Source organism: Balaenoptera acutorostrata, chromosome 15 (genome assembly GCF_949987535.1).
Source record: "Balaenoptera acutorostrata chromosome 15, mBalAcu1.1, whole genome shotgun sequence".
NCBI classification, from domain to species: domain Eukaryota; kingdom Metazoa; phylum Chordata; class Mammalia; order Artiodactyla; family Balaenopteridae; genus Balaenoptera; species Balaenoptera acutorostrata.
The window spans coordinates 88,280,391-88,305,692 of NC_080078.1; the positions used below are offsets into that span (position 1 = coordinate 88,280,391).

General features: G+C 59.1%; 1 protein-coding gene across 2 annotated transcripts in view; it reads left to right on the forward strand.

Annotated features, from left to right (window-relative positions):
- Positions 1 to 10,192, forward strand: part of CDH4 (cadherin 4) — a 576,830-nt gene extending 566,638 nt beyond the window's left edge. For both annotated transcript variants that reach the window (XM_057530175.1, XM_057530176.1), the window contains 7 exons: positions 1,937 to 2,190; positions 2,727 to 2,869; positions 4,866 to 5,099; positions 6,293 to 6,526; positions 6,752 to 6,891; positions 7,434 to 7,598; positions 9,425 to 10,192. In XM_057530175.1, the coding sequence (XP_057386158.1) occupies positions 1,937 to 2,190; positions 2,727 to 2,869; positions 4,866 to 5,099; positions 6,293 to 6,526; positions 6,752 to 6,891; positions 7,434 to 7,598; positions 9,425 to 9,631 (1,377 nt within the window). In that variant the 3' untranslated portion in view covers positions 9,632 to 10,192. The remainder of the gene's footprint in view (positions 1 to 1,936; positions 2,191 to 2,726; positions 2,870 to 4,865; positions 5,100 to 6,292; positions 6,527 to 6,751; positions 6,892 to 7,433; positions 7,599 to 9,424) is intronic.
- Positions 10,193 to 25,302: the final 15,110 nt, after the last annotated feature.

Here is a 25,302-nt window from a genome sequence, read left to right on the forward strand (position 1 = left end):
GATACCTAATACCATGTCAGTGCTGTGTAAATCGTTGCCTGTGTGAGGCAAATTCAGGTTTTAAATTTCTGGAATTTTTTTCAAATGTATTCAATCTGTGGTTGGTTAAATCCACGGATGTGGAACCCACGGATATGGAGAGCCAACTGGACATAAAAAGCTTAAAAAATAACAAATCCAAAATCCCTACCAACAGCAAGAGGACCAAATGAATTTAAGATTTCTTTGCAATAACTGTTGTCCTTAGAATAAATCCCATGAAGGACTTACCATCTAAATGCCGTCCCAGTCACGAGAAATCATTATTTTCTTGGGAGTTATATTACCATCGATATATAGTTAGTTTAATTTAATTCAGTTTGTTTCTAATTTTCAGAGATTGCTTTATATATACAAGTTTACTTGTAATACCTAAAATGTGAGAATGTAAGATTTTACATGGCTCCAAAATCAAAGCTATGTGGCAAAACATACGCAGCAAACTCACACCTCCAGACGTTCCCTCCACCCTATTCCTTCCCTCTGCTCACGGGTGACTGTTTTTATGAGTTTTTTGGTTCATCCTTTCAGCATTTCTTTTTGCAGATATGAGCAGATACACATGCAAATTCATGTCCCTCTCCCCCTTTTACACAAGAGGCAGCCTGCAGGGGATGTTGCCTTTGCTGCTCACCAGTCGATCCTGGAGACCGCCCCGTTCCCACGTGTGTCTTCCTGGTTCGTTCTGACAGCTGCGCATGTCCCACTGCGGACGCAGCTCATCCACCCAGCCAGGGCTGTGGGTACCTGGGCTGACAGCAGTATACATCCTCTGTGAATGATACAGATGATACGTCAGTGAATATTCTTGGGCACGTGATACTTCGCAGGTGTCTAAGCAGAATTATTCAAATGCAGCTGCAGTGTGCTGTGTTGCCTGTTTTCTAGTGAGACTGTTGCAAGCTTTGCCAGGAATAATTACACATCTCGGGGCCCCAAGTGCTTCCGTCCCCCCCTCAAAATGTGAAGAATACCCCCAGAGACTGATCGTACCCCGTAGACGCTAGAACTATAGATAATAGAACCATACTAGCATTTATCAGCCGGGGTCCTGACACCCCCAAAATGTGTGTTAACTGGAGAGAATGGTCACGCAAGGGCCACGCACAGAGGTGAGGGGGCCCCGTGAGACCTGGTGTGTTGGTGTCCTGGGGCTGCTGTAGCAACTTACCACAGACCAGGTGGGTTAGAACAACTGAAGGATGTTCTCCCACAGCTCTGGAGGCCAAACATCCAAAATCAAGGCATTGGCAGGACCGTGCTCCCTCTGGAGGTTCTGGGGAGGATCCCTCCTGCCCTGTCCAGCTTCTGGGGGTTGTCGGCCATCCCTGGCTCGGAGCTGCGTCACCCCAGCCTGTGCCTCTGTCTTCACCTGGCCCTTTTCTGTGTCTGCAGTCTCCCTCCCCTAACTCACAGGGCACCCAAGCTGGAATCGGGGGCCACCTCAATCCAGGGTGACTCCCTCTCAAGACCTTTAACTTCATTACATCTACAAAAGCCCTATTTGCCAAAGGTCACAGTCACAGGTTCCAGAGGGACGTATCCTTGGAGGCCACCCTTCCACCCACCACACCTGGTGAGGTACCCTGGACGGACAACAGCCAGGGCCTCGACCTGCTAGGCTGCAGGGAGCAGGGTGGGGGCCCCGGAACTCCTAATGCTTGATGAGTGCCAGAGCCGCTGGCGGGGAGGGGTGCCCGGCGGGAGCTGTAGCCCCCGAGGAGCCCAGCTACTGCCACTCCATGACGTGGGAAGCTGGGGGACGGCACCCCTCGGGGCTGACCTCCTGGGCCCAGAGCAGGGCGGCTGCAGACCAAGCAGCCCCACGGGCACCACCCTCCCTGCCGGCCTCACGGGCACCCAAGCCAGCTCCCCGTCTCGGCGCCTCTCATTCCAGGCGGTCGACTATGAGCTAAACAGAGCGTTCATGCTGACCGTGATGGTGTCCAACCAGGCGCCCCTGGCCAGCGGCATCCAGATGTCCTTCCAGTCGACGGCGGGGGTGACCATCTCCGTCATGGACATCAATGAGGCCCCCTACTTCCCCTCGAACCACAAGCTGATCCGCCTGGAGGAGGGCGTGCCCACCGGCACCGTGCTAACCACGTTTTCGGCAGTGGACCCCGACCGGTTCATGCAACAGGCCGTGAGGTGGGCCCACAGAGCACCCTCGGGCCCTGGGAACGGGGTGCCCCGTCCTCCGTAGAGAAGAGTCCTGGACGCCCAGTGAAACCTGCAACCCAGAAAGTCCCGGGTGGGTGCTTAGGGGTATCCCCGACTTGTGGTGTCCCCACGCAGGGAAGCCGTCGGGGCAGCTGGCATCTCCGGCCGCCAGGCTGCCCTGACACGAGACGGCGGGAAAAGCTTGAAGGACGTTCAGCCGCATCTGGAGTCAGGCTGGGTCCTGACCCCGCTTGGCGCTCCCGTGCTTATGATTTTGCGAGTCACCGGCCCCCTCTGCCCCTCCGTCTCCCCGCCTGTAAAGGGGCGATGGGAGAATCTGCCTCCCAGGGTCCTTGTGAGGTTAAATAGCCCGTCCTCCTTGGAGACTTCCAGCCGCTGTTGTCACCGTCCCGCGTGGGAGGACCCCCCACCCCCACCCCGCGTGAGCTCGGCAGGAGGGCGGCCAGGAGGGGCTCCCCCAGACCCTCGCCTCACCCCTCCTCCCCTCCCCCCCTCCCCCGCAGATACTCAAAGCTGTCGGACCCAGCGAACTGGCTGCACATTAACGCCACCAACGGCCAGATCAGCACGGCGGCCATCCTCGACCGCGAGTCTCTCTACGTCAAAAACAACGTCTATGAGGCCACCTTCCTGGCAGCTGACAACGGTGCGCCCAGGGGCAGGGAGGCAGGGAGACGGGGGGCCCACCCTCGCCCTCGCCCATTCGAAGCCCTGGGCTTGGTGGTTCACTGACGCAGGCGCCCAGGTCATTTGCTCTCACGGCGCCAGGGGAGCTGGGCAGTGTTACCACCACTGTTACGACTCCCTGGGCTCCTGCCATGTGCCAGGCACTATCCATCAGTGAGCAGAACAGACAAGAGCCTCCTTTGCATGGGTGACATTCTAGAGGCCAGTGTGTCAGCTTGAACCAGGTTTGGCTGCATAATAATTACAGCAATCTTAACAAGATGGAGGTTTACTTTCTCCCACATAAAAGAAGACTGGAAGCAGGCAGCCCAGGGTCAGGTATGAGAAACCAGGCTCACTCTGGCCACTCCCGTGTCCTTGGCAAGCTACAGCATGGCCCAGAACAGCTGCTGGTGCTCCAGCCATCATGACCACATTCTGGCAAACAGGAGGAGAGGGGAGGTCAAGGGCACATCCCAGCCCTTCTAAGGACTTCCACTCACAGCTCACGAAGGCCAGAACTCCGTCACGAAGCCACATCTCGCTGCAAGGGATGCTGAGGAATGCCGTCTTCTGGTTGGGCAGTGACGAGCCCAGGTGAAATTTGGGGCTTCGGTTCTTTTATCAAGGAACAAAGAGGAAATGGATATTAGGGACAACTCAGCAGTCTCTGCCCCAGGGAGACGAGTGTGAAACAAGTCAGCCAGATAATTTCAGGGAACGGGAGGTGCTGGAAAAGAACCAAATGGAGGATGGGAGAGTGACCGGGGCCTCCTGCTGCACTGTTGGCTACAAGTGACCTGCTGTGGGCCCAGGACCTGCGGGATCAGGACAAGCCAGGGGAAGGTGGGGCGGGGAGGGGAGTCCCAGAGTCAGGAAAGGGCACATGCCGAGGCCTCATGCCAGGCCCGTGCCACGTGGGTTCTGGGATCAGCTGCATAAATAAAGCTTCAGGAGCTAGAGTAGCCGCTGCACAAAGGTTTGGTCAACAGCAGCTGAAAGCTGGGACCTGGTGACCATCCCGCAGCCTCCTGCCCACCTCCCTCACCCCCCGGGATCCACAGAGGCCCAGCCCCTCAGCCAGCCACGATGAGTGCCAGGCCCTGGTCGGGGAAAGCTGCTCTGAGCAGCAGCTAGAGCACTGAGATTAGAACGTGATTTTAATGAATCGGTGGCCGGAGCAGTGGAAAGCACGAGGAAGACACCGGAAACGGAGCACAAGTCCCGCTCGCATTAATAGAACCCGTCCGTGCTGCTCCTGACTGTGAGCTGTGTCATCGGCCACCTGTCACATCAGGCACCAAGCTGGTCGCCTTAAACGTGCTCTGATGCATTGCCTGGGAGATCGCAGAGACGCACTATGGGATGGATGTTTTACATGCTCCGCCTGCCTCAGCCAAGAAACGCAGTCGTTAATGATGGGGTCAGAGTTGCCACCAAAGGGCAGGGCCACAGTCAGAACACGGAGGACAGACAGGCCACCTCTGGCCACTCAGCACTGATCCACCCCCACTGTGGGCCTGGGCCGAGGCAGGGGCTGGGCATTGGCGGGGTTTGGGGACGGGACAGCCACACGTGTACAGGTGTGTGCAGTTCCTGTGTGTGTGCAGCGGAGCAGCTGCGTATGTCATACGGCAGAGTGTCAGTGTGCGTGTGGGGCTGTGGTCAGCTGGGGTCTGTCCCAGGTGGGGCTGGGTCTGTCCTGGGTGGGGCTGGGGGTCTGTCCTGGGTGGGGCTGGGTGTCTGTCCTGGGTGGGACTGGGGGTCCGTCCTGGGTGGGGCTGGGTCTGTCCTGGGTGGGGCTGGGTGTCTGTCCTGGGTGGGACTGGGGGTCCGTCCTGGGTGGGGCTGGGTCTGTCCTGGGTGGGGCTGGGGGTCCGTTCTGGGTGGGGCTGGGGGTGGTCCCATGCACACCGTGGGTCTGTGGTCATGGAGCCCAGGAGCAACCCATGTGATCACCCGTGTCCGGCCCACAGGGATCCCTCCGGCCAGCGGCACCGGGACCCTCCAAATCTATCTCATTGACATCAATGACAACGCCCCTGAGCTGCTGCCCAAGGAGGCGCAGATCTGCGAGAAGCCCAGCCTGGACACCATCAACATCACAGCGGCCGACGCGGACGTCGACCCCAACATCGGCCCCTACGTCTTCGAGCTGCCCTTCGTTCCAGCGAGCGTGCGGAAGAACTGGACCATCACCCGCCTCAATGGTGAGCCTGCCTCGGGCACCAGCCCACTGGCAGCCCTGCCACTGGGAAAATCAGACTGAGTCTAGGGCGCAGGCCCCCAGGGGCCCGTCACCCCTTCACAGGAGGGTCGCGCAGCCCCTTCCTGTGGGGTGGGGGCCCCTGCCTGCTCCAGGGCTCGGCCGCCAAGGAGGCCCCCAGGGCAGGCCCCAATCTCATCATTTTAACAAGCTCAGCCTTGACCATCCCAGTGGCTATAACTGCAGACCACTTCCTATGCCAGTCACCAAATGATGGGACGGACCCTAACCAACATATTTCCTGAGGGCACTTTCCTAGCCGTGGCCTTGGTAGAAAGGGCATCCAAGTTCTGAAGTTCTGATAGCATTTGCTTGTTCCCCAAGCCCTTACCAATACTGAATATTGTTTTAAAAAGCATTTTTCCAATTCTTTTAGCCAAAATCAGTTTCCACTTGTATTTTTTGACTGCCAGTGGACATTGTTTCATTTATTTACTGGCCATTTTTTGCTTCTGTGAATCATCTGTTCAATGTCCTTGCCTATTTTTCTTTGAAAATGGGGTTTTTTTCTAATTGATTTGGTAGAACTCTTTGTATATTAAGGAAATAATTTCTTCATTCTTCGTGTTGTAACTGCTCTAATCCTCCTTTTTTTTTTTTTTCCTGGGCTGTGTTGGGTCTTCGTTGCTGCACGCAGGCTTTTCTCTAGTTGTGGCGAGCAGGGGCTACTCTTTGTGGCGGTGTGCAGGCCTCTAATTGCGGTGTCTTCTCTTGTTGCGGAGCACGGGCTCTAGGCGCACGGGCTTCTGTAGTTGTGGCACGTGGGCTCAGTAGTTGCAGCACGCGGGCTCTAGAGCGCAGGCTCAGTAGTTGTGGTGCACGGGCTTAGTTGCTCCGCGACATGTGGGATCGTCCCACACCAGGGCTCGAACCCGTGTCCCCTGCATTGGCAGGCGGATTCTTAACCACTGCGCCACCAGGGAAGTCCAACTGTTCTATTCTTGAATTGCCAACGTCTCAACCTTACGGTATAACGCAGCGTGTGTGCGCGCACATGTGCGCATGTCTACATGTGTCTTAGCCAAACAGGCGTGTTAGATGTTCACACTATCGGGCCGAGTCTTTGCCTTGTTAGTCTCGCTCAGAAAGGAGGGCTGGCTGCTCAGTGAGCGGAGCCCGTCCCGTCACTCGCACCAGGTGACTACGCCCAGCTCAGCCTGCGCATCCTGTACCTGGAGGCCGGGGTGTACGACGTCCCCATCATCGTCACGGACTCGGGGAACCCGCCCCTGTCCAATACGTCCATCATCAAAGTCAAGGTGTGCCCGTGCGACGAGAACGGTGACTGCAGCACCATGGGCGCGGTGGCAGCAGCCGGGCTGGGCACGGGCGCCATCGTGGCCATCCTCATCTGCATCGTCATCCTGCTCAGTGAGTGCAGCTGGTCCTGGGGTGACGGGAGGAGGGGCCCAGGTCTGCCCACGGCCCCATCTCCTGGCCCTGCTCTACCTGCCAGGAGACTTCCAGAAGCCCCGCCCAACCAGGCGCCCGATAACGGACACAGGCGCTGGCGGCCACGCGTGTGCACCTTCCCGCGCGTGCACGCCCCCGTGCAGACACACGCACACCTGCTCACGCGTGCCCCCTGCCCCACAGCCATGGTCCTGCTGTTCGTCGTGTGGATGAGGCGGCGGGAGAAGGAGCGCCACACGAAGCAGCTGCTCATCGACCCCGAGGACGACGTCCGTGACAACATCCTCAAGTACGACGAGGAGGGGGGCGGCGAGGAGGACCAGGTGAGGCCCGCGGCCGGGCCAGCAGGGACATGTGGGGACACCCTCCCAGCCCTGGCGGAGCACACACGCTGGGGGGGCCCGCGTGACCTCCTGCCCTCAGCCCTGCACCCCGGGCTCGGGGAGGGTGGACCTGGGGCGCTGCCCAGTTGGTCACTGGGGACTCAGGGCGAGCCTTAGCCCATTAAAGCTTAGCGACCACCCCCCGTGAAGTGGGCGTAACAGCAGCCTCAGGTCCAACTGTTCCCAGGAACACATGAGGTGGCAGCTGAGCAGATGGGGGAGGGGGTCGACCCCAGGGGGAAGGCAGCAGGGGGCGCAGACCCCACAGGTGCCTTGAGGACGGGCAGGATTTGGATGCACAGAGGTGGGGTGAGCATTTCAGGAAGGAGAGACCAGGTGAGGGACTAGGACGGGGGAGCCCCCGGGGGAACCGGAATAGGTCAGTGGATACGCTCAGGGCCCGGTCACAGAACAGGACTCATCTGGGGTGTCTGCCTGTTATCCCCGCGGACCGCCTTCCCTGACTCCCCTGCCCCCCCCAGGACTACGACCTCAGCCAGCTGCAGCAGCCGGAGGCCGTGGAGCACGTGCTGAGCAAGGCCCCCGGGGTGCGGCGGGTGGACGAGCGGCCGGTGGGCGCCGAGCCCCGGTACCCGGCCAGGCCCGCGGTGCCCCACCCAGGAGACATCGGGGACTTCATCAGCGAGGTGGGTAGCCCAGCAGCGACAGGGGCGCAAACCTGTTAACACAGACAAGAAAAAGCCCACTTCTCTGGGGCCCGGCGTCGGGCTGAGCAGGCAGATCCAGACCTGGGTTCACGCCGGCCCTGCTCCTGCCGGCGGGGAGCCCCTCGGTTTAGTATCCCCGCTGCAGAAGGACTCACCTGCCCCCGCCCCCGGTGAGGACAGACACACAGGGCTTAGCAAGACTGTCGGAACTTGAGGCCACAGTCCAGGCAAGAACAGAAGGGGACCAGCGAGGTGGCTCTGACCCCAGACTCCTGTCTGCAGCGATCGGGAGAGGCCTCCACAGTGTCCACTCAACCCCGATAACCAGACGCACAGGCTGGCCCCTCCCCCCTCCACATACAGGGCATTGGGGACGGCCTGGGAGGTGGGCGTCATTCCAGAGCTGCCACCTGACCACGTGCCCGTGTCACCCATCCTGACGCCTGAGGTCTGGAGACGATGTAGCATCAAAGTCCCAGCCAACAGCGTCCCTTTGATCATCCCCTTTGCAAGGAAAGCTGACCCAGCTCTTGAAGCTGAGCCCGAGATGCCCAACTGACATGTCCAAGGGCGTCAAGAGCAGGCCTCCCACCTCTGCTCCCATCCTCCTGTGCGGTAAAGCCGAGGGACAGCGTGAGCCAGGGCGCGTGGCTGCACCCCAGACGCTCTCCCCGCCAGCTGCTGCGTCCCGGGCAGCCAGTACCTCCGCGCCCACCGTGGCTCCCACAGACGGGGTGTCCTCCGCTCCCCGTGTAGCCGGCGTGGGTCCCTGCGGATTTACCCCCGTCTCTAACACGACTGTACTTTGAGAGGGGCTGACAACACTTCTTTCTCCACCTATGTCAGAACCGGACTTTAAAAGGATTTATTTAAACGGAATAGAACCCAGGGAGTGGTTCGGCAGAGACACAAAGAGATTTCTCAGAACATTCCCCGAAACAGACCATGTCTCAGGCCGTAAATGAAATTTTTATGACTGCCCAAAAGCCGATTCAGCTTAGACAACATTTACCATCTACAGTGTAATAAAATTTTTAAAACTCCAAAAACTACGTCCTCCCCAGTCGACAATCAAAAGCCCACTTTTAAACAACTTAGAGGAAAGTAAAAATGGAAATGACCGACCATTCCGTACTGAATAATGGAAAAGGTGCTCCCCTCCCTAACCAGGGCAGGGTTAGGCAGTGAACAGCACGGGCCCCGGGCCGTCCTGCGGGAGACCCCTGGAGCCGGGGGGGTGGGGGGGGCGGGGAACCCTCCAAGCTGTCCCGCCCCCTGGGAAGTGTGTCCACCCCTCCCACGGTCCCCGGGTGGGAGCTGCCCAGGGGCGCCCTTGGCCAGTGGCCAGAGTGCTGGAGGTGGCCTGGCCAGGGGTCCCAGCATCAGGCACTGGGGGAATGGGGCCGGGGCACGGGCAGGGGCTCCAGCCACACCTGCTACATCCCTGTTTGCTCCCGCGCACACTTACGGTAACAACTTCAGGTGTCCGACACCCACGCCGGGTTCACCGCCCTGTGGCAACCACCAGGGACTCGTGGAGGCTGGCCTCTCGCACAGGCCCCGGCCGGCCCTCCGCCTGGCTGTGTGCGCTGCCCCCAGGCCTCTTCCACAGCTCATTCTGCAAACACCGCGCCCCTACTCGGGTCTCTGAGGCGCCCTTCACTGACACGCAGGAGCACTTATTGAGCACCTACTGCATATAAGGCCCCATCACTGTGCCTCCCCAACCTGCCTCCCCAGCTCCGCTCCTGGGCGCCCCTCCGACCCCCGCCCCGCACCCTAACCCATGTCTCCACGGCCCTCAGGGACTCCGGGCGGCCGACAACGACCCCACGGCACCGCCCTACGACTCGCTGCTGGTCTTTGACTACGAGGGCAGCGGCTCCAGCGCGGGCTCGGTCAGCTCCCTGAGCTCGTCCAGCTCCGGGAGCCAGGACTACGATTACCTGAACGACTGGGGGCCCAGGTTCAAGAAGCTGGCGGACCTGTACGCAGGCGGCGAGGAGGAATAAGCAGCCCCCCCGCGCCGGCGGAACGAGAACAGCGCTCGGACGGACGGACGGACGGACAGGAGGAGACAGCAGGCCTTCCCGACGCCCGCGGCCACGCCACTCGGCCGTGTGTGCGGGATCCCCGCCCGCCCCCCGCACCGAGCTGTCTGGCACGAACACTTGTCCGCCCGCGGCCGCCCCCAGCACAGCAGCTGACTCAGCACTAAGGAGAGCAGAGGCACGGTCTGAACCTGAATTTCTTAGGACAGAAGCGCTGTTTAAAAAGAAAATGCAAGTGCCTTTCGGTACATGTATCAGATTCCCTCACACTCAGGAGCAACTAGGAGCAAGCGGACAGACCAAGTCCCCCCAGCCCGTCCTGAGCGCCCCCAACCCCAGCCAGTCCCAGCTCTGAAGGCACGCATTAAGGAATTGGGGAGAATGTGTCCTTTTTTCCGATCTTCTATCAAGAAAAAAAGTGGGTGACACGCTTGACAAAATTGACAAAAACAATTTGGGGTCCAAACGCCATAAGCCTTCTGAGTCCTCACGCTTTGCTGTGCACAGTTGGGGTCTCCCGGGCCCCTTGGGGTCCCCAAGGCCGGAGGCCCCACCTTCAGCTGCTGCAGCAGCGAGTGCCCCTGGGGCAGGCCAAGCCAGTGGACCAGAGGCCCATTTGTACAACTGGGCTTCCACCGAAGTGTCCACCACCCCCAACTCCCAGATGCTGGAAATAGCTGGGCAGGTGGGGTTCCCAGGGGCTGTCCCTGATGCTCTGCCATCTCTGCCCTTGGCCATCCCCAGGGCCCCCCAGTCAATCATGAGGCCTCCCCCAGGGCCAACTGTGACCCTGAATGCCACCCAGGTCCCCACTGCCTTTGGTCCAAGAGAGTACGGTGTCCCAGGAAACCACAACCAAAACCAGCCGGCATGCCACCAAACCCTGGCATGAGCCCTCCACCCTCTAGATCAGACTCCCGAGGGCCCCGCCAGAGGCCCAGCGAGCCCTCACCAGTGCAAACCCCCGAAGGCTCTGGACGCCTCTGGCCACCGGCGGGGCTGTGCGGGCTGCAGGGAGACCTGATTCTCACCGGGGTTCCAGGAGGCTGGAGACGACCAGGGGGAGACTGGCAGACGCCTCCCCTGCCCTGCTCCTCTAGACCAGCGTCTGATGCTCGCGCGCTGATGTGGACGGCAAAGGTCAGCTCCGAATGCCGGGACAGCCCTGCCCTCGCTGTGCCAGCTGCCCCATGCCCGCCAGAAACAGTGTCCTTTCCTTTGCACCCGTGCCAGCGGCCCGCAGCTGCAGGGCCAGGTAGCTGCTCCAGCTCTCAGAGCTGGCCGTGCCCCCTGAGGGGCAGTCTGACTCCCAAGCCAGACTCCAGAGTCAGCTCCGCGGCGCAGCGATGGGCTGCGTCCGGAGGCCCCGCCAGGGAGCCCCTGCTGTGTCTGTCCGCGGCTGCGTGAGACGAGGCGCTGGGGCAGCCCTTCGCCCAGCATCTCCCAGGGACAGCCGTTCTGGGTGTGAAGGCGCCTCAGGCCGGCAGGAGAGCCACCTCCTGGGGGATCCTGGCCTGCTCTCGGGCTCCCCAGGGAGGGGCCTAGGCTGCCACTGGCCGCGGGCAGGAGTTGGTGTCGGAGCCCCACCTCACACCTGCTCCCGGGGCCAGGGGAGGCCTCGGGAGGGGCGGGGGAGGGGTTTCACAGGCTCCGCGTGCTCTCCATCGGGGGGTCTCTGATCCACTCCCCAGCCCACGGCCTGCCCCGGGGCCATGGTCCTCCTCTTTCCTAAACAGCCTCGGCCTCAAAGATGCGCTTGAGTGTGCACGTGTGTGCGCGATCCGCGTGGGTGTGTCCCCCCGGGACGTCAGGGTTCTTCCCCAAACCAAACTCATCACTCACTCCATCCACCCTCCCGGAGCTGAGCTGAGCTGGGGAGCCGGGCTCCGGCCTGTGGCCTGAGGGAGGCCCGTGCTGGGCTCCGTCCATCCGGACCCCGTCCATGACTGCTGGGGAGGGACGCGTGGACGGAGGCAGCGGTCACCAGTGTCGCACGCCGATGCCCCTACGCAGACTGCCGTCTCCCGGACGTGGCGGGCGGGGTGGCCTGCCGAAGGGAGGGGACGCCCCCCTGTGAAGCTGTGCTATGCAAATCGCTCGGGGTCAGGCGGCCCATGAGGATTGTCCTAGTGTCTGAAGGTGTGACCATTCAGGATTGCTGGTGGTGTCAGGGTTGGTGAGATGTGAGCTGGAACCTTGTTTTTGTTTGTTTCTGGAAAGCTCATCCTCCAGTTGAAGTTCTAAGGGTGAATATGGTGGGGGGCCCAGACAGCTGTGAACTCTCCCCACTGGAATCCTGAGGCCTCCTTGGTCCCCTGGGCTCACCCCAAGGATGGGTGTGCCAGGCGCAGCCTGCGACTCGGACCCCTTGGGGCACCAGGCGCCCTGCCTCCCCCCACCCAGGAGAGCCGGATGCAGAGTCCGTCTCACTGCCCCCTTCCAGCTCTCTTCCCCTGGCCCCTCGCCTCATCACTGCCAGGGCCCCTGCATCTCGCCTGCATCACACAGGCTGAGGCTGCAGCAGCCAGCGGGGGGACACGTCAACGGAGGGGGTGCTTCTCACACCCATCCCTGCTTCCAGGCAGACGGAGAGCTGTCCCTGGAGGCCCCCACCCCCTCCCAGATGCCTCCCAGAACTCCGTCCCAACCAACGAGTTAGTATTAGCTAAACACACAATCAGCATCAAACGTCCCTCTTTTGTAGCTTGTAGATACGACGGGTCCAGATCAGAGGACGCGGCCAGTGGAGGCCTGGACTCGGTGCTGGCGAAGCGCTTAGGCAGGTTCAGCGCCTGTAGGGAATTTCTGTTCTTGTGAACAGGAGACGCCGGCAAGAACGCCCTGGTCTCGGGCGGCGGGCACCCCCAGCCCGGGGCCACCATGCCCGTCAGGCCTCAGCACCCGCCACCCCTGGCCCAGTGGGCCTTCCCTTTCCTGTGTCCTTCAGAACATCCCGGGCGCCAGACCTCCCGCCGCCAAAGTGTCAGGGTAACGGCAGTCGTCAGGCCTTCCCTACTGTGAGCACCGTCTATACGGGCCTTTGAGATGACAGCTTTGTTCTCTCCAAGGGGGGAGTCAGGGAGGGGAGTCTCGATTTTTGTCAAGGCTGAAAGGCGTAACACCGAGAAAGCAAACCAGTCTCCCCGCTGTGGAGCACCCTGAGAGACAGTTCCCGGCAACGTGGCGCAGATAAGACAGGCCCCCCGCGAAGCAGGGGATCCCGGGGGGGAACCTCTGTGTATAATTGGAACGCGTTTTGCTTTTCCTTTCTCTCCTTTTCCCATTCTGATTTTTTTTTTTTTTTTGCATGTTTCTTTTTGAAAACGGACGAAATGTGTAGCAGCCCGCATGACTGTGGTTGTTCTGGGGCAAGATACTGGAGTATGATGTATTCACGCTGCATCTCTGAGCATTGCGCAGTTAGACAAACGTTCCAACTTTTTTTGTAATCGTCAACAGCACAACTATTTTGTATTGTTGTTTGTATCATTTTGTACCAAAAAAAAAAAAAAAAGGAAAAAAAAGAAAAAAGGGCAGAGCGTTGATGTTTTCAATGTGTTTTCTAGCGCCAGGCGGTCTCGGCTCCAAACTGAGTAGCAGCTTCGCGGAGTTGCCATGTGTGGGAGCGGGCTCGGGGCCCTGGCACGCTGCTCCAGGGCAGTAAATAAAGTCCCCCTGTTAAGTGGTCGCCTGACCCTGGCTGGTTTTTCTCTGAGTGTCCCATCCGCTCAGGGGCAGCAGATGAATGAACACGGGGGCTGAGGTGTCGAGAGGGGGATCTGGGCACCTGCTGAGTCTCAGGCTCCGCCCCAGGCTCTGAGGGCACAGCCAGCCACAGGACCAGGCCCACTCCTCACACCTGTGAGGCCCCGGGACGTGCACAGATGAAGGCCCATGGGCCATATGTCTAAATATGCCGAAGTTCTTAGAAGGTCTAAACCAAGCTAACAAACCGCTCAGCGAGGTGTGTTCCCCCTCCTACCTTGGCGATACACCTTCCAACCACCATGAGAAGCCTGGGTCAAGTTCAGGGTTCTCCTGCCCCTCGGATTCTCTCAGGGCCCAGCCTCCTCCCCGCCTCTGGGGACTGCAGGCCCACCCCTGACGCCAGCCGGAAACCCACGGGCCAGCGGGTCCAGTCCTCAGCAGCTCTGGTCACGTGCCCCAGCCTGCCCTCGACCGCTGGCCTGAGTCTGAGCCGCGGTGACTCACACCCTCCTGGTCACAAAGCTGCACAGGGGAGCCCCCGGGTTCAGTGCCAGACTCGCTGGGGCTCTGCCCGCCTCAGGGAAACAGCTCAGAAAGGCTGAGGGGCGCCCCGCTCACCCCACTAATAAGTGGCGCAGTCAGACCAGAGCCCCAGGGACCCACCCTGCAGGCCAGGCTCCCAGCCCCGCCCCCCCAGCCCCCACCCACTTCCAGGCCTCTCCTGGGGCTCGAATCTGCATCCACAACAAGGTGCATAACAAAAAGTCACTCACATGGTTAATTATAGGCAGGCGCGGTTGACAATTACAGGCATGAAGGCAACTGCTGTGGGCCTGGGACAGGCAGTCACAGCTCCTTGTAATCAGACCCCCGGGGCCAGGACCTGGGGGGTGGGGGGACAGTCTGCTTAAGGTCACCCCCTCCCGGCTCCACGGCAGAGGGCTGGCTAGAGCGCAGGCTCAGTAGTTGTGGCGCACAGGCCTAGTTGCTCCGCGGCATGTGGGATCTTCCCGGACCAGGGCTCGAAACCGTGTCCCCTGCACTGGCAGGCAGATTCTCAACCACTGTGCCACCAGGGAAGCCCTCCCCTGCCTCTTGTTTCTAGAGAAGCTGAAGTCTCCCAGGCCTCCCAGAGTCACAAAGGAGCGGCTCAAGAAGCTAATGATTAGAACCAAGAGTCACAGACTCAGGGGCTGACGCACATTCCTGAGCCATTTTACTGATACTGTAACTGCCACCAGAAGGAAAAGGCTGGCTGCACGATGACCAGAGCGCAGCCGCGACATAAGCTCCTCCATCTTGAGCAGAACTGAGTCTGTGGCGCTTGAGACAACTGAGTCTTGTCTCACGGTTCCAAGAACTGGCCTCAAGAGAATGTGATTAACATTATTGCTCATATTAACCTATATCTTTGTGTAGCTCGTTCTGCCCGTATATGTAAGCAGGCAACTAAAACTGTCAGCAAAGAGATGCTACAGACCCATGTCGACACTCTCCACTCTGAGAATACGGCACCTGTGTCTGCAGGAAGAAGTTACAGAAGACAGGCCTTCACCCCTAATCCCACAGAAATGGAATGCTGTTCCAAGTGGGGATCTGTAAGCAGCTCTTTGCAAGAGGTCCCTCTGTCTTGTCACTAACCTTAAACCAGCCGCCCCCATGCTCTACTTGTCTCTGGCACAAGCACACCTTTCAAATCTTTTGATCACACAATACCTTGCTTAACATGTTGCTTCCCTCTGTAGATCAAAGAAGTAGAAATGAAGAATAAGTAACTAACAGACGACCGGCTCTCTTCCCCAGCTTCCCCTTCAGTAATCTCACGAACAAACTGTGTGCACGAGACAGCATCTAAAAAAAGATCGCAAGGAGTCGACCACCCTGCACAGAGTGGGGAATGGCGGCGACTCTGACACCAGTCTCCATGATTAACTGACATTACTTCCTCTTTTCCCTTAAAAAACTTCCACGGCTGAGCAGAATCTTGGGAGTTGGTTTAGGGGGACCCTGAGTACGACTTCTCCCCCAGATTGCTGGTTTTCTGATTAAAAGCACCGTTTTCCATTTCTACCAACACTTGCGTCTCCAGCATGGATCTCCAAACAGCGAGCAGCTGGACCTGAGTTTGGTAACATTTTTACCAAAGGAAAAAAAAATAAACTTCCACCCTGAGCCCGATTTTAACTGATCATCTCAGGCTGGGCACTGCCTCACAAGAGCCAGGAGCACTCTCGGCTCTCCTGCGCACACCTCCGCGTCCTCTGGGCAGCGGAAGTGAGGGAGGGCTCGGTCATCACGACTCTGCTGTGCCGGACGCCCCAACACAGCATCTCACGGCGAGACGCATGGGACATGGGGACTCTCACTCCACAGAGGGCGGCGGCGGCCCACTTCGGGGCCAGTTTGACTAGTCACTGTTTGCCAGGAACGTGCCGGCGCCACCGTGTTAAGTGATCCCACCGCTCCCCGAGCCCAAGGGGCACAAGCACGAGCCCCGCGCCCACGCGCAGACCAAAGCCCGCCTCCTGCCCCAGCAGGCCCCTCCCCGAGGGCGGGGGCACTGCCAGCTCACCGGGACCTGTCCCCACGGCACCCAGGGCCAGGCCTCTCCTGCACAGCCCCACAGCACCTCAGACCAAGGCGGGCAAGGCAGTGCAGGAGCACAAGCGGGGTCTCCCCTGACCCTGCAAACTGCAGCTTTAAGCAGCCTCCTCGGAGAGGGAAGGGCCTTGTCCGGTCCCTGGGTGCGTGGGTGGGAGCAGAGTCAGCCCCTTCGTCGGCGGGACCGAGGCCCGGAGGCTCCCAGAGGGGGCCTGTCCCCCCCGAATGCCTGAAGACCACCCCACGCTGCCCGACACCTGCTGCCCCAGCCAGCGGCCTCCCCCCCGAGGCCTGGGTGGCAGTAATCTCATCCTGACTCAGGCGCTCAGAGGTTGTATCAGATTCGGGGCACTCTGCAGGCTGAGAGCCTCGTGAGCACTGCCTCATCTGGACAGCGTTAGGCCTCAGAAAACATGGACCCTCAAGGTTGACACTGGAAAGCACAAGACCCAGGACAGCCGCTGAAGAGCCAAAGGAGTGGGGTGTGGCCAGACTGTCTGAGCCTGAGAGACCACTCTCCGCCCTCCCTCCCAACCCACGTGCCCCATCACATCCCCCAAATGCCCACCAATCCCATCCCCAACCCACCCCCCACACTCACGCTCACTCAGACTCAGGTGCACACACACAAGCGTGCCACACACACATGCACACACACGGCTGTCCTGACTCACACTTAGTTGAAGGGTGCTGACCATGGTGCTGAACTCCAGCTGCCGGGCCCTGCTCCGGTGTGGCCTCAGGACATGCCCACAGGAACTTTTGCCTGTTTAGGAAAAACCACCTGCTTGGAAATTTACCTCAAAGGCAAGAACGGGGACAGAGAGGGGTGAGGTCTGGCCCCGCTGAGCCCCTGCCACAGGGACATCACTTCTCCAGGCCCTGCCCTGCTGGGCCGGGCACTGGGAAGGGCGCCCGGGCAGCCGGGGCTCCACGTGAGCAGCAACCCCCCTGCAAAGCCCGGGAGACCCTCGTGGCCCTGAACCCTCAGACTTCTCCATGGGGAAGGCTCCCCCCGCCCGCCCTGCGGTCCTCTCTGTCCCTCCTCCTTGTCTGATTCCTTAAACAACTTCATTATTTACGTTCACGTGTTTTACCCCAAGTTCTTCCTCTGGCCTGTCTATACATCATAACAGGCAGCGACCTCCCTGGATGTCCCCACTGTGTTCCCAGCGTCCAGGGTGGCCTGGCCAGGAGGAGCTCACGTCCCAACTGTCAAGACATGCTAACCAGGGCTTCCCTGGTGGCGCAGTGGTTGAGAATCCGACTGCCAGCGCAGGGGACACGGGTTCAAGCCCTGGTTCGGGAAGATCCCACATGCCGCAGAGCAGCTAAGCCCGTGTGCCACAACTACTGAGCCTGCGCTCTAGAGCCTGCGAGCCGCAACTACTGAAGCCCAAGCACCTAGAGCCCGTGCTCTGCAACAAGAGGAACCACCGCAGTGAGAGGCCCGCTCGCCGCAACTGGGGAGAGCCCACTCACAGCAGCGAAGACCCAACACAGCCAAAAATAAATTTATTAAAAAAAATAAAAATAAAAAAGACACGCTAACTAGGCCCCCAGACTTCCTGAGGCAGCAGCGAGTGTGTAGCCAGAGCCTGGCCAGAGTCAAGACCCAGCTTTGAGTCCAGATCTGCTCCTCCTGGAGCTGCTGACCTTGGACAAGTCCCCTAAAAGTCTCCGGGCCAACGCCACCTGCCCAGGGGGTGGCTGGGAAGATGAACTGAGATGAGCGGAAATCTGAGTGCCCAGGAGCACAGCGGCATGGCCCAGGGGTGTGCGGGCACCCAGGGGGCCCACAGTGCATGGCCAGCGCCCCAGGGACGTGCGCTGTGGTCCGCAAGCATGCAGTGTGCGTGCACAGAGTGTGAGTGCGTGTTTGTTCACAGGATGCACACCATCCCCATTCACCATACACCCAGGCAGCTGGTGGGCACTTCACTCCCGGTCCCATTGGCTGAGACCTCTGCCCACTGCTGAACACTGAGGAAAGACTCGGGGTGACTTAGGGAGGGGGGCAAAGAAACTTCCAGAAGCATGCTGGCCCGAGTGGCCAGGCAGGGGGTGGGGGGGAGAGCACTCCACACCTGGAGCCAGGAGTGGGTCTGTGCTTGCACCCTGGCCTTTTCCTTCCTTTTAAACTTCTGGAACGGCTGCCACGGAAACCCAGAGGCCGGCGGTCAGGAGCAGCTGGGGAGTAGGCAGCAGTCGGGCGCCGGTCAGCCGGGCCCGCTGGGAGGGCCGGGTGGGGCCAGTCACCCACCTCCCTCCCCTGCTCTCCACCACCAGAAAGGAAACCCGGGGGGCCTACCCGGCGGTCCAGGGGTTAAGACTTCGCCTTCCAGTACCGGGGGGCGGATTCGATCCCTGCTCGGAAGCTAAGATCGCACAGGCCTCACGGCCAAACAACCAAAACGTAAAACAGAAGCAATATTGTAACAAATTCAATAAAGACTTTGAAGAAAAAAAAAAAAGGTCCACATCCAAAAAAAAAAAAAAAACCTTAAAAAAAAAGAAAACCTGGGTTCAGGGCCTCTCTTGGGAAGCTGCAGGGTTTCCCCCTGGGCTGGCAGTCAGGGCTACGGATGTGGAGGAATCCGTGCGAGGATGCTGGACGTGAAGGGCCAGTGACCACGCCTGGAGGAATCTGATGGGTCTTTGCGCCCTCACGGGCACGTGCCCTCTGAGGATGGCGGGCGCCAACCCCTGCCCCCCCACCTCATCCTCCGTTAGCAGGATGGGGTGACCCCGGGCAGCTGGTCAGCTACAAGTGGTGGACAGAGATGGGCCAGGCCATTTCAGGGCCTGAGGATGCTCATCTCTGGGCATGTGTCTGCTTTTTCCCTGCTCAGCTCAGGCCAGCCTAGGACTCTCCACAATGCAACCCAGGCGGCCCGTGGGAAGAACCTTTGTGGGGTTCCAGGGCCTTTCTTTTATATCTTCTGTCTGGCAGTGTGGATGATGAAATAAAAATTCATAATTTAAGGCAAGCGAGAAAAACTTCTACATTTTCTTCTCTGCCCTTTGGCCTCCTCCCTCCCCTCTGGGGTGCATTATGCATTAACCAGAGCCCCCCAATAGCAGAAATACCTGCGCAGCCATAAAGATCCATTTTTCTTCTTCTGGTACCAGCCATGTAATTCCCTAAAAGATAACATTCCTTTCTTAGTCCTGTAAGGGGCCTCAGTGACCCACCACTCATCCTGCACGTGCAGACGTCTTTGGTGGACTTTATGAACAAGGCCACTTAAAGATAATGACGGGTACAGAACAGACTAATCAGACGACCGGGGAGATACTGGGCTGCACCTAATGCAAGTTCTCAGCTTAAATACTCACTTATGACCTTGTTAACGTTACTAGCTATATTACCTGTACTCTGCCTGTTTTACCCGATTATTGGTTCTTGCGTTACCAAACGTGTGACTGAACCTCTGAAAAAATTAATGACTAGGGGACTTGAAACCACTGACCAAATATACAGTTGTAGAAGATCAATGACTGTAATGGTGTAGCTCTAGATGTGGGACAAAGCGACAAGAGGGGACTGTTTCCTGGACCGTGACAGACGGTGAGACAGGCGGCCAGAGGCCTGGGCTACTGTTAACGGGGCCTAGTCCAGGAACAGCCCATCGAGTGGCCCATCCATGAAATCCTCACCTGACCAGGGAATGAGCATTCCTAGCGCCATGGGACAAATTGGTCATGAAATGCCTCCCAAACCTGGGCAGCAATTAAGACCGAAAGGGAGGGGATTGTACATAAAGACCGCTGCCCACCATCCAGTTCTACAAGAATCAAGTCAGCCACTGGAGTCGCTGACCTACAGCCCATCCTGAAAGCAATTCAGAGCGGAGATCAAGACAAGACACTCTGAGCGCTGGGAAACCGGCAGAACGGGCCCTCAGGTAGTTTACTCTTAGGAGAAAATTTTATGAGCCCCCTTTCTTGCCTCTTCCCATACTTAGAAAAGCACTAAAACCATTACCTAAGAGATCTGTTCCTGGAGAACAGCAGTGACCTTCTACCAAACTGTGAGCTTGGGTGCATGTACACCACCGTCAAAATCACATATACGTGTGCTGACCTGCCCTCTCACCTCTCCCCAACAGTCCCCAGAGCCCTCTGAGAGGCTGTCTGTCTCCTGGCTTATAACCCTCAGACTGGCACCAATAAAAGTGTCCATTCCTTTCTTAGACGGACTACTGATTAGCCTTTTCATCCACACAGCTGCACGCCCATGCTTCTTAATAACATTTCGGTAGCTTCGCTGGAGCCTTCTGGATGCACGGACTCGTCCCCCACTCCCGTCAGGCCTGGGGGGCCAGGTGCACAGCTGCCCCGCGGGGGCAATCAGCTTAGTAACAGAGCCTCTGGTCTCTAAACCTGGGGGCGCCAGCCAGGTTTTCGCCCCTCCTCCCGGGAAGTGAACTGCGGCGCGAGGCGTCTGAACACCAAGGACCTGAGAAGCGCGCGCCCCGGGGCGACCCTCCGCTGGTGCCCCCAACCGCCTGCGCCCCAGCCCCGCGGGCTCAAGCGCCCCGCCCCCGCCGTGGGTCACGTGCGCCTCCCCCCACGCTGCCCCGCCCCCACCCCACCTGCCCTCCACCCCGTGCGCCCCGCCCCCGAGACCCGGTGGGGCGTCCTGATCCCGCGGCCCCACACCGCCACCTGGCGGCCCGGCCTGGGATGCGCGGAAGCGGTCCCCGCGTGGTCCCCAGGACGCACTGGGCTCCGCAGGGTGGTGGCCTCGGGCGAGCCCGTTCTCCCTCCGGCCTGCTTCCTCGCCCCGCTGGTCCTGGCCTCTGGCACAGCCCCGTCGCTGCACTGGAAGGGGTCCTGGACAGCACCCCACAGGCCCCATGCCCGCTGGTGAATTAGCATCTCTGGTCCCTCTGCCCAGGGGGCTGCAGTTAACCCCACTTCAGAGCTGAGGAAACTGAGGTCCAGAGGGTGAAAATGCTGTCTGCATCCAGAGGAAGGGGTGTGAGCCCCGACTCCGCGCTAGGGGAGCAGGGGGCCCTGGGCCAGCCCTGCCAGGAACACAGCAAGTGCAGATGCAGTGGGGCAAGGCCTGGAGACCCCACCCCTTCTTCTGGTGCCCAAATGAGGAGCCTCAGTCTGAGGATGTCACCCCCCCAACCTACTCCGAATGTCTCCCTTCTTCCAGAAATCCCTGATATGCCCTCACCCTGAGTTTGCAGAGGCCCCCTCCCAGGGGACGGCCCCTCCCCTCCGCTCTGGTGCGGGTCCTTGGCCCAGCCAGGCTTGGGGGCTACACCTGGCTTCCTCACTGAGTCTGCCCTGGGAGGGGAGGGGAGGGACCGTGAGGGTGGGAGTACTCGGACAGGTTCTTTCCAGGGTGTAGTCTGCAATGCTGGGGGGTCTTCGGTCCTTCCCCAAACTCCTGGGAGCCAGTTCTCAGGGCTGGGCTGGATGTGCAGGCCTGGTTGAATTGACAAGTGAAATTCTTGTCACCACCCTGCCCCAACACGTCCAAAAAAGGCTCAGTGCTGGCCTTCAGGCACGGCTGGATCCAAGTGCTCCAAGAACACCACTCTTTGGTGTTCTGTATTGGCCTCACTTTCAGCCAAGCTCTCGAGAAGCAGCAGTCTAGGTGGCCCTAGGTAGAAAAGCTGACCTCCTACCAGCCCCCAAACGTGTACAGCTCCTTTCTGTGGAGTGCCCGCATCCCTCCCCTCCCCTCCCGCACCCAGTTCCCCCACTCCTTGCACCCTCTCTCTTCCTTAGCATGCCCCACCCTGCCACCACTGCTGCGGCCACCACCACCGCCTGTCCCCCAGGGGTATAAATATGCTCCAGCATCTCCCCTCCCCACACAGCCTCTCCCAAGGTTACATACGGCCTGCTCCCCACGCCCATCCCCTCTCCCCACTCGCTCCCCACTCAGCACGATCCCGACTGCAGGCCCCGCTGGCTTCGTTGGGCAGCTGCTCACCCCTCTCTGGCACTCCTTGTCCCCAGCCTGACAGGTAACCTCGTCCTGGCCCCGAACCCTTCACGTGGCACCCCAGGGACTTTGCAGCCACACACACTTTGCCACATGCCCCCTGACCTGGATGTCACTTCCGGACGCTGTGGGACTCTCCCTGGCCTTCTTCCCTCTGCCGCCGGCTCTGCACCCCAGCCCAAGCACCAGCCTCCATTCACCGGAACTGCGAGTCCCCCACCCCTCATCCGTCCAGCGCCAGGACGTGTCCACCTCCCTCCCAGCCACTGACACCTTCCTCCTGGCCACATCCCATCCAAGCCAGGCCCCACCTAGAAACACAGCTTCATTTTTTATCCACATTCACTTATTTCTGCGCCTTTACTGAGATACTGCGGATGCACGGTAGACTGCCCGTATTTCCAGCATGCAATCTGAAAAGTTCTGACACTTGCACGCGCCTCCACAATGAAGATCACAAACATCCCAGGACCCCAAAGATTCCTCGCACCCTTTGTAGGACTCCCCCCACCCCCCAGGCCACCTCAACGCTCTACATAAAGGGAACCCCACGGGGCCCTCTGGCCAGGCTGCGTTCCCTCATCACCACCCCCATCACCCCGAGACTCATCGTGGCACCGAACGGCCCCTCCCTGCAGGAACAGGACAACTTATCACTTCACCTGTAGAGGGACAGTTAGGGTTTCTCCAGTTTTTAGCCGTTTGAGATAAAGCTGCTATGAAAACTCGTGTACAATCTTTGCACGGACGGCTCTTCCATTTCTCTTGGGTGAGTGCCCAGGAGTGCCTGGCAGGGTGTGGGAGTGGACGTGGTCATAGCACACATCTCACTTCTGAAGAAAGTGCCCAGGGCCGTGCATCCTGCAGCCCCGCAGCTCCCGGGTCCTCACCCTCCCGGCGCTTGGCATGGCCAGTCTTTTCCTGATGGTGTGTTGCTGGCATCTCACTGTGCTTCTAATTTCCAAACAAGCAGACAAAGTGTGCTTGCCTTTCTCCCCAGCTGCACCAGCAGGAGAAGCCCTGTCCCCCCCAACACACACCACACACACCTCTGCCCAGGCTGCGGCCTCCGCCACGCCCTGCTGCCCGGTGGGCTCCTGGCCACCTCTTCCAGCCGAAGTCCGACCCCCTCTGCGACGGTGCCTGGCCCTCTCACTGGCAATTGCTGAACAAACACATTTTAGAAAAGAAATAGATCTGTGCAGGCCTGTTCTCCTCAAAAACAGAGAGATTCTGGCAGTTAGGACTTAAAGCCTGATGAAACCGCCTCAATAAGCAGCTAAACGTGTTTGTAAGTAGGAATGTGACTCGTCTCCCTTGCGAGTCTCTGAAGGAAACAGGACACGTCCCCTTGGGCTGGTCTTTCCTGGGCCAGGTGACCCAGGTGCGGCTAGAACGATCCGGAGGACAGAGAGGCTGCCAGCCTGTCGCTGTGGAAGGGGAGCTCAGAAAGGCTGCTTATGGACTGTGGCTAAGAGCATATCTCCACCGTGAGAGCATGCACTGGTTGAGCACTTGCTGTATGCAAGGCATGAAGGCTATGCAGGACTCAAAGGGGTCCCCAAAGCTGCTCAGATCGACAGAACATGAGACCAGAACAGCTGCCTTGTGGCCTCGGCTACCGGGACAGGCAGGGCTGAGGGATGCTGGGTGGACTGTTTTTCCTTTTAGATAAAGTTTTTTCATTTTTTTTTAACGCTTTATTTGTTCAGCTGTAATAAGTCATTTTAAGACCTGTATTCTCAGAGATGTTTTTTTTCCTTTTCTTTCTTTTCTTTCTTTCTTTCCCTCTCTCTCCCTCTCCCTCTCCCTCTCTCTCCCTCTCCCCCTCTCCCTCTCTCTCCCTCTCTCTTTCGGTTACGTTGGGTCTTCGTTGCTGCGCGCAGGCTTCCTCTAGTTGTGGTGAGCGGGGGCTGCTCTTCGTTGTGGTGCGCAGGCTTCTCATTGCGGTGGCTTCTCTTGTTGCGGAGCATGGGCTCTAGGCACGTGGGCTTCAGTAGTTGTGGCTCGCGGGCTCTAGAGCACAGGCTCAGTAGTTGTGGCGCACGGGCTCAGCTGCTCTGCGGCAGGTGGGATCTTCCCCGACCAGGGCTCGAACCCGCGTCCCCTGCACTGGCAGGCGGATTCTTAACCACTGCACCACCAGGGAAGTCCTCTTTTAGATAAAGTTTACACTTGGAGAGCACAGTGTGACAGAAGGGAAAACAAGTGAACTGCGGATAATCACAAGATTTGCCTTGATAACAGCACTCCCAGAAGATCACAAGCTGTCGCCTACTCAGCACACCTATCCCGAGACACCTGCATGCCTTCCCGCGTGGTACCAGGTCACCTGCCCAGGCGGAGCTGAGGCCCCACCCAGGGGGTCCAACGCTCAGCTCTGGAGTCTTTCCCCCACGGTCTCCTGAGGTACACTTTACACACGCTAAAACACACAGATCCTACCTGTCAGCCTAACCTTTCACATGTTTTCACACCCATGTGACCACTGCGCCGGATCCCGACGGCGCTTCCATCAGCCCAGAGGGCCCGGGGCCCCTCCAGCCGGGGGAACGCGCTCGGACGCCCGTCACAGCCGGGAGTTCTGCCCGTTCTCGAGCTACAGGCAAACGAACAGGGTTGGGCGAGTGGGGACGTGCGCGTCGGGCTTCTCCCCGTGTAATCCTCAGGAGACTCGTGTGTACGTTACCGACCACGTCATCAGTGCGTTCCTCTTACTCCCGGGTAGTGTTTCACTGAATAAATACCCTCTGGTTGCCCGCACTCACCTTCCGATGGACACGTGGGCCGCCCCCATTTTGCTCCATCAACAAGCAGGGCCTCCGTGAGCGTCCTCGCAAGGTCTCTCGGGAGGACAAGGCACTCACTTCCCTGAGTCGACACAGAAGGGTGGAACTGCGGGGTCACGCAGGTTTACGTTACCACGGTTTCCCGAGTGGTTCCGCCACATTACATACTGACAGCCTGTGTGAAGCTCCACCCACACGCAACACCGTCACCCTTTCGTCTGAGCCAACGTGGGCGAGTGGTGGAAACTCACCATGGTTTTGTGTTTCTCCGATGACCCGTAACCATGAGCACCTTTTCATTTGCCTGTTGGCTCACGGGCAGACCTTCCATAAAGTACCTGTTCAAGGGTCTCGCACGTTCTTTACCGAGCTGTCTTCTGACTGCTGAGCTGTGGAATTCTTTGTATATTCTGGACACAAGTCCTTTGCCGGGCATATACTTCGCAAATATTTTCTGGAAGTCTCTGGCTTGCCCTCTCACTGTCACAAGAGCATCTTTTGATGAGAGGAAGTTTGTAACTTTAAAGTCCAATTTTCCAATGTTTTTTCTGTGGTTTGTGCCT